Source organism: Rosa chinensis, chromosome 7 (assembly GCF_002994745.2).
Source record: "Rosa chinensis cultivar Old Blush chromosome 7, RchiOBHm-V2, whole genome shotgun sequence".
Classification (NCBI taxonomy): Eukaryota; Viridiplantae; Streptophyta; class Magnoliopsida; order Rosales; family Rosaceae; genus Rosa; species Rosa chinensis.
This window is the reverse complement of record NC_037094.1, coordinates 57,598,908-57,607,919: the sequence shown is the minus strand read 5'-3', so window position 1 is coordinate 57,607,919 and position 9,012 is coordinate 57,598,908. Positions and strand designations below refer to the sequence as shown.

At 37.2% G+C, this 9,012-nt stretch overlaps 1 protein-coding gene across 1 annotated transcript; it reads left to right on the top strand.

The window, feature by feature from the left end:
- Positions 1-2,220: 2,220 nt before the first annotated feature.
- Positions 2,221-8,763, top strand: LOC112176499 (phosphoglycerate mutase-like protein 1). Its single transcript, XM_024314456.2, has 10 exons — positions 2,221-2,427; positions 2,954-3,015; positions 3,115-3,222; positions 3,761-3,840; positions 5,299-5,461; positions 6,416-6,490; positions 6,636-6,724; positions 7,633-7,752; positions 8,158-8,202; positions 8,292-8,763. The coding sequence occupies exons 1-10, from the start codon at positions 2,301-2,303 to the stop codon at positions 8,398-8,400; spliced, it is 978 nt and encodes a 325-aa protein (XP_024170224.1). The 5' UTR covers positions 2,221-2,300; the 3' UTR covers positions 8,401-8,763.
- Positions 8,764-9,012: the final 249 nt, after the last annotated feature.

Below are 9,012 nucleotides of genomic sequence, written 5' to 3'. Positions count from 1 at the left end.
TTCCCTAATACCCCATTAAGATTTTTTTTTTTTTTTTTAATTTTTTTTAATACCATTTTACCCCTTACCCCTTTGTTACTTAGAGAGAGAGAGAGAGAATGGAAGAGAGAGAAATCATAGGAGACTTCGCTGGAGCTTGTCACCGGCCGCCGGAATCCGGCCAACTTCCGCCAGAATCTGGCCAACTTCAGCCGGAATCCGGTCACCGACCGTCGGATTCCGGTCACTGGCTGTCGCCCACCGGAACTTGCTGAAAATCTCACCGGAAAGTTTTTTTGCCCCAATAGACATCTATTGCCCCCTAATAGAGGGGCAATAGACGTCTATTGCCCTCTAATAGACGTCTATTGGCCCTCAATAGACGACTATCAGCCATGTATTGCCCCACAATAGACGTCTATTGCCTCCCAATAGACGTTTAGATTACCGAAATGGTAATTAATCTTCCTAAAACTACACAAATAAAACTTTGATTAAAGGAAAAAAACGAGGAAATTACATCAACTTAAAACATCTATTGCCCCCAAATAGACGTGTATTGCCCCCTAATAGACATGTATTGCCCCCTATTACCCCCTAATAGACGTGTATTGCCCCCCAATAGACGTCTATTACCCCCCAACAGAACTTTCAGTCGCCAGAATAAGAACCAATCTCTTTAAATTTAGACAAATAAACTTTGATTAAATAAAAAAAATGAGAAAATTATATCAATTCAAAATGTCTATTGCCCCCCAATAGACGCTTCAACAAACGTCTATTGCCCCAATAGAACTTTTTTTTTTCCTTGTGGGCCTTCTGCATCAATGAAATCAATTCAAAACTTACAAGTAAAGCATCTCTCCTGGATTAATCGTACGGGCCTAGGCCCATTGAAGAACAAAATGAACTTGACGAGCTGTTCATTTCCAGCTAGACCAAAGCACAGACCTAGCCGGACTCTCCACTTCCAGCTCAAACTCTCTGGTGACCGGAGAATACGAATATTGAGCGGTCGGGTACTCCCTTACGTACATTCGATGCACATCGGTGGGAGGGAGGAGGAGGAAATGCTTCTGTCCCGTGATCACAGCGTAGAGATTCTCGTACTGATCCTTGTGAAACGACGTCGTAGAGCGCTCGTCCCCAATCCACATGTTGACGGCCTCGGGTCAGCAACCTAGGCTTCGATGGCGAATTGGATATGCGGATCGCAGTCTGCCGCCAAAGGCGAGTACTTAGAGGGGAAGCAATTGTTCTGCTGCTGTGCGTAGGAAACGAACGCATCATTTTTGGTCGTCATGAGGCGGCGGGCTTCAGGGAAGGGCGTGCGCACGTGAGCGGAGTCGAAGTAGAGGGGGGAGGAGGAGGAGGGGACGAGGGCGTCGGCGCAGCCGTGAGGGGTGAGGTGGGGAATCAAGTCGGTCCAGTTCGCCGGAGGTGCCTAGATTGAGCTCCTGTACTTTGATGTGAGAGAGAGAGAGAGAGAGAGAGAGAGAGAGAGAGAGAGAGAGAGAGAGAGAGAGAGAGAGAGAGAGAGAGAGAGAGAGAGAGAGAGAGAGAGAGAGAAGTATGGCATGATGTAATTTTTTAATTAGGCTAAGGGTAAAAATGTCAATTTAGTTTAAATTGGGTAAGGAGGAATAAAAATCTGTTGCTGGGGTAAATGAGAAAACTTTTGCTCATTTTGGGGCTTTAGGTCAATGACCCAAAAAAAAATTGTAGGTACCAAAGAGATATCTTTTGTAATACTTCAGGTACCATTTAGAGTATTTACTCCTTAATAATTATCAATTTAGCTAAAAATATCACAACAGTGATGTACTACTAAAGATAACTTTCCTTACGTTACCAAACATCGGAATTGAAAGTTCTTAGGAAATTTATTTTCCCATAAGAAAGATAAAGGAATTACTTTCATTTCCGTGAACCAAACGAGACCTATAGTGACACTCTTCTAAAAAGAAAAAAAATAATAATAAAAAAAAACTCTTATGGTGACACTTATTTAAAAAAAAATAAAAAGAAAAGAAAAATTATTTCATTGGACGATGTAGACATATGATGTAGTTGAGTATGGAAGGAGGAAAGGGGGTAAAGTCCGAGAGCATCAGAAGGAGCTGCGCAAGAGGAAGAGCCATGCCAATTGGCATACGTCTCTCTGTCTCTCTCTATCTGGTCCAAAATATCATTGAACCTGTTAACATGCGGCATGTGCTCGTGCATAGTCATACATACATGCTCAAAGATATTATTATACCCAAAAAGCCTTCACGTAATTTCAGCTCTCCTTGGGCTTCACACAGCCACCCTTCCCAACCATGACCGTTTCCATTTCCTCTATATATACCCCCCACATCTCACATATTCCCCTCTCTGTCCCCACTCAGTTTTCAAAGTTGCCAAAATCTAAACATTCAATCCTCCTCTGCTTCTCTTCTCCACCAGGTACTCTAATCCTCATCTCTGTTTCCTCATTCCATTGACGCCTTCTCAATCTTCCTCTTTTGGTAATTAGTGTCTATCTGGCTTTAGGGAATTGTTGTTCTCACATCAATACATGCTTTGTGGGCTTTGCTCTTGAATTACTTGATATCATCATCAAATCAAGTTTAAAGCTTTATGATTTCCTTTTGGGTATTTGTGGAGATTTGCTTAGTTGAGAATATGGGTGATCGTTTTATTGCTTGTTAAGATCTTCAATAGTCAAAATGTGAAATCTTTTTTTTAGATGTAAAGAAAAGTATATACCTTTATGCTGATTTTGTGCTCCCATGTTGTTCTTGGACAAAATGTGAGGACCTTTTGGGATATAAAAGAATAAGATCCTCATTTAGTGTACATGAACCTTGGGCCCAGATTGTGGCGTTGGGTTTCGTTGTACCGTATATTCCTTTAGCATATGCTCACGCTCTTTTGTTTTGGGTTTCTTCTTGGTTTACTTCTTCCTCATTGTTTGGGGTGGTTGATGCAGATATGGATGCCGCAGGTGCCACAACTCTCTACCCTTTGCACCGTTCGAAAACTATTCACCTGGTTTGTGTGCATAATTCTGGTTCTTAGTTCCTCATTTTATCTTTTCTGGGAAAAGAAATTCATTTCAGTAGGTATTGGACTAAGCGATTACGTTCACAGGTGAGGCATGCACAAGGGATTCACAATGTGGAAGGAGAAAAGGACCATTCGGCTTACATGTCTTTTGATCTTTTTGATGCACATCTTACCCCTCTTGGCTGGCAACAGGTACTCAATAACTAATGAAAATGTCTTGTATAACAGTGTGATATTATGCTTTATTTATAGTGAAACTTTGGGTTCCTTTGGTAAATGTCAGTTGCACTAATTTAATCGCATTGTACAATCCATACTGTATTCTTGTTTGAACTTGCTGTAAGTTTTATTATTTTGAAATTGGAATTGGACTTAGGGACCCATATTATCAAAATCCAAACAAGAGCATAAGTGAGGATTAAGGCCCGTTTTCAGTTTCTGTTGTTATATGACATTGGATTGTAATGTACAATTGATTGGGAACAGATATTGTGTATTGATATGATAAAAGCTAATATAACTAGTCCTCTATAACAGACGGTCTTAAACAAGGAAAATAAGCTTCAAGTATAGCCAAAACAGGGTACTAAGTAACAAAATAATCAAGGTACTGCCAGGCAGGATAACTTTATTTGATTCTTTCTCCTTAAAGTTTGTGTCTGGTTCTATGTGTTCTTTTTCCAAAACAAATCAACAAATTCTGCAGAATGATCTTTTGGTCTCATAACAGGTTGATAATCTGCAAAAGCATGTTCGAGCATGTGGACTTGCAAAAAAAATTGATTTAGTGATCACATCTCCTTTGCTAAGGTATTCCCTATTTTCAGATTTTATATTTTCTAAATTTTCTAATTATGATCATGCGCTGTTTTGGATCCATTTACTCATGTATAACGAACCAGTGGACCTTATATTGTCATTTACAGTTGTCAACTTGTGTGTTTATTCATGAATCTTTTTCCCTTTATTTTCCATTTGGAGCTTTTAGAATGTTTATATTTAGGATCAAACATGAGAAAAGAATTGTCTGGTCACTCTCTCATACTCAGACTCACATAAACACTTCAGGTTGGGAAAAATTATATTCAGTAGAAATATATGACAAAATTCTAGAAACAAGACACTGTTTCATGCACTATTTTAAATTAGTAGCGAACAGTCTTGGTTGGGTCAGACAACCATAGAAATGTACACCTTGTCGTCTTTGACTTCCTCCTTAGCTTACTGTTTTTACTAGGAAATAAAGAAATGAATGTTGCAGGTTCAATGTGATTGAAAATTTTTAGAATGATTATTCTCAGCATGTTTATGAAGATAAGATTAACCAATCCTTGTAATTGTAGAATATAAAATTGAGCAAGTGGGAACCATTTCTGATTTAATTTCTTGGGTTAACAATTGGCTGCTTTAGAATTAGAGGAATATATAAATAACAACTCAATTTCTCTAAATCAGAATGGATAAACAGTTTATATTGTTACCATTGTTCTAGAGATTCTGATGCTGCAGACCTTTGAGTCATGAGGGATCACTACCTTTCTATTGATTCATGGGCTGTTTTCTTTCATCGATCAGTAAGAAATAGTTGCAGCTGTTTTTTTTTTTTTTTGGTTTGGCTTTTTATTGTTGTTGGGAGGTTAGCATGTTGAGTTAATTTGTCAGGACATAGGATTACCATGTTTAGTCTTAAACCTGAGGTATTGTTAATATTTGGAGTTATTACTTTTTCGGGAAGTTTTAGAAAGCGGTGATGGATATCTTTCAAGAATATAAACTGGAAGTATATGCATAAGTTATAAACATCATATTCTATTATTGTATGAGGTTCAACCTACAGTGGGACTTTTCTAATAATCTAAATGGTTATGAGAGAATTGCTTCACTGCATACAGGCTCGAGCTAATATAATGTTAATCGTAAATTTAAATTTTCCTATGTATGTGCCCAACTTCGAAGGCTGCTTATATTAGCCCACATTAGTCTTGCTTATAATTGTCTTTAAAAATGGATTATAGCTTTGAGTTTCTGAGGTTCATGAAATTGAGTTAGTGTTCATTTTTGATTGTCTTGAATAACTGAATGAATGATGGGTTGATACAAAAAAGAAATGATAGGTTGATATGTTCCTCGAAACAGTGGGCTACTATTTGTCAAGCCACCTTTTTCTTTTGGATATTATGTAATTACCAAAAAAATTAAGAACAAAAGTGTATCAGTTGCTAGAAATTGAAAAACAAACAGCCTCTTTTGATCAATGTTGCATTGTAGGACCATGCAGACAGCAGTGGGTGTCTTTGGTGGTGAAGCATACACAGATGGGATAAATGTACCTCCTCTAATGGTTGAAAATGCTGGGAACAGCAGCCATGCTGCAATTTCAAGTCTAAACTGCCCACCATTTGTAGCAGTTGAACTATGCCGGGAACATTTGGTATGTCATGTTAAAGTTTAATATTAGCAATATATATATATATATATATATATATATATAATGTTTATATAGAGAGTCCTGCTTCATATATGGAGAGTACTGGTTTGCTTTGTATCTTATACCATGCCCTATTTGACTTCACTGACAGTATTTAATAATGTCCAATTATTTGATGTAATTAGTCATATCGTAGCTTTGTTTGGTTTCATCTTAGTCTTTTATTTTCTGCCAAATGTGCTGGATTCTATGTCTGTATTCTTGCATTATGTATATGACTACAAAGTGAAGTAGAATCTTGCTTCATCAAAGTAAACATTCACCTACTTTAGCTATTTGCTTGGGCGACTCATATGGTAGTTTTGCTTTCTATTGGTAGCTAATGCAAGTTTAAGCTTTGTCATATGATCTCCTGTATGGATGGCGGGTATATGCCTTGGGGTTTATTTACCTTTGCCAAATTGTTCCTCTTATTTGTTTTTTGACCCTCAGCACCAAGATACCCTCACCTTTATCAAATTCTTTCATCAAGGACACTTAGTGAACAGTAAAGGGTCTATGTAGCACGTTTCTGGAATACATATACGGCAGTAATGATTGCACAATAGGGGAAAGTAGAGCAAAATCCTAGTTAACTTTCATGGGGAATAAGATTAAGATTAATCATTTGGCATGTCAGGCAATTGTTACCTGTGCGTTTAGATTTTGAGTACATTTATGATAGTACCACTCTAATATCTGTACTGTATACAACGCTCTGCACAGGTTCTGTTCCTCATAAAGTCACAGGATTCTTATAAGATATCTGTTTTGAACATATTTCATGCTTGTTCATCTGAATTGCATATCAATGATCAAAGAATTTATATGGAATCCCCCCACCCCCTTCTGTGCTTCCCACAATGAGTTGGTTTTAATTGAAGGTTGGACTGTTCTGTGTTTCCTCTTTTGCTGCAGGGTGTTCATCCATGTGATAAGAGAAGAAGCATTAGCGAGTATAGGCCTCTCTTCCCTGCAATTGATTTCTCACTGGCAAGTAATTTATTGTAATTTTTAAATTGACAAAAAAAAAAAAAAAACTGTGACTGTCATACTCTTGTCACTCTTAGTTTTGGTTGCTAGCCTATCTATGAACTTAGATTGATTAGAATCTTTTCTTGATTCAACTTTTGTTTAGATAGAGAATAATGACGACATTTTGTGGACGCCTGACATAAGAGAGAAGAATGAAGAAGTTGCAGCTAGAGGACTGAAGTTTTTGAACTGGTGACCTTTAATTAACATATGTTTTTCATTTACCTTTTTCTATGTTTTTTTTCTTTTATCGGTTTGTAACTGCATCTTTTTAGTTGTTCAGGATAAATGAAAGTATCTTGTAGGAAAAGAAAAGTGAGTAGAAGGGTATGGCAGTTAGCATACTAGAATGATATCCATTCGACTGAAGTTGTTGGTGTCATGCTTTTGTAAAAACTGTTTGGCCATTCATGCATATCAGTAGTCATAATGTATGTGTTACAGTATAACTCTTTATACTTGTGCTCAATGCTTATAGAAACATCGTGTTGTGGGTGTGTCGCATCAATCCATGGTTTTGAAGGTGTTTGCATGCTGTATAACCCAAGTATCTTCACAAGTTGAGTTTGTAGATTATACTGTATACTTTTCATGATGTATTCTTACCTCTAGCACGTCAGGATTTAATTTATCAATCACATTTTTGTATGGTGGGTCTTTCTTGAAGATTTGAACCTCTACACAATTTCAGTTTAATGAGGTGTCTGGGATTGTTGCATCTGTTCATAGTTCAGAGGTGTTGACCCAAGTACCATCTCTTTTATTTCCTTAGTATGCTCTATAGGCTAGTTTTTGACCCTTGTGAATAAAACACCACTTGGTTGAGTTTTGCATGCATCTTAACATCTACATTCTTAGTATCTAGACATGTTCCTTTATTTTCATTTCGGAGATTTGTTTCTGAAATTGGACGGAAAGATAATGGAATTATGTTGATCCACAATAAACTACTATGCCATTTGACTAGATGTTGAATTAATTATAATTAATTTTGTGGAAATGCAATGGATCTGGGTTTGTCGTTCTTTATCTGCTCCTGTATTGGAAATATCAAAAGTTTTTAATTTGGTATTCTATTTTCTCACTCTGAATTGGTGCAGGTTGTGGACGCGTAAAGAAGAGAATATTGCAATTGTTACCCATAGTGGATTCTTGTACCACACCTTGAGTGCTTTTGGAAATGATTGCCATTCATCCATTAAGAGTGAAATATCCACGCAGTAAGTTCTCCTTTTTCTTGCTTTATTCAACAGCAAGAATCTTTTTGGTCGAATCAGGTTTGAATCTTTTATTGTAATTATAAACACTATGAAATTGAGTGAGAAGCTCCCCACTGCAATTGCAAGCTCTGTTCTTGCGAAATGTTGCATATTGTGATATTTGGATCTGGTGGTGTCCCTTACCTGGTCATTACTTTTTTCTAAATAGTTGCATGCATGCACATTAGGAAGCAATTAGCCTATTACATATCACAGCACCGTAAATGTTATATTTGTATCAGTAGAGATGACATTCAAAATGGCTCGATTTTCTAGACTTTGTAGTTTGTACCAAGCACAGCCATATTTTTTCTTCTTCTTATTTTGGATGAATATTGAGCATAAGAGTGGCGTTTTGTTATGCAGCTTTGCCAATTGCGAGCTTCGTTCCATGGTAATTGTTGATAGGGGGTAAGCTTGTTGTCTGAAAACCCTTATGCATTTTTTTCTTTTCTTTTACTTTGATTTTGATCTTGATGTTTTTGTCATTATATTCACAGTTTGATAGGGTCAAATTCCACCTCAGCAACTAATTATCCTGGAAAAATTCCTCATGGGCTTGATCTTCCTAGCGATGTCGCAGATGAGAAGCATCCAGTTTCCAAGTAATCGTATCCCATAATGATGGATTTAGGCATCATTACCTAAAATGGCTGTTCTGGTGCCTGATTTTCAGTGGCCGGTGGAGATAACCTTTTCTTGATTATTTATATAGGGAAAACAAGGAATTTAGTGTCTTTATGGCTGCGTAGTCTGTTAGGCAATTTGAAGATTAACTTTTGGAGTCTTATAGATTTGAAGCCTGTTGAAAGGGTTATAACTCACGCATATGGTTTAACTGGAATGGTGATTATTGATGGGTTCACAATGTTATTGTTATCCATACCTTTGATGATTTATCAGGAATTGGTGAAGAGATGCACCAAATGTTACATTAATAGTAGGCAATGCTTATTCAATTGTGTTTCTCCCCTTTTCTTTCTTACTCTTTTGGATGCCACTAGAAAATAGCTTTTTCTACATTTGCATTGAATCTAAGTTTAAAGGAATTAAAAGTAAATAAATGCCTCCCACTGACAGGTCCGGGCATTCACAGAATCTTCTACCGGAGATTCTGGTATATTTTTGGTGGGGATGTTGGTGAATGGTTTGGCGGTTCTTTGAGTGTGCGGTTTCTCTATATTCACTTGGACAGAACCTAGCTTTCACTATTTGTTTTGA

What these genes read in the sequence shown, in the direction of transcription:
- LOC112176499 (XM_024314456.2), top strand. Translation starts at nt 2,301, where the DNA reads ATGACCGTTTCCATTTCCTCTATATATACCCCCCACATCTCACATATT. An exon ending in GGACTGAAGTTTTTGAACTG is followed by an intron (nt 6,725 to 7,632) that starts GTGACCTTTAAT and finishes GAATTGGTGCAG; the next exon opens with GTTGTGGACGCGTAAAGAAG. An exon ending in ATGGTAATTGTTGATAGGGG is followed by an intron (nt 8,203 to 8,291) that starts GTAAGCTTGTTG and finishes TTATATTCACAG; the next exon opens with TTTGATAGGGTCAAATTCCA.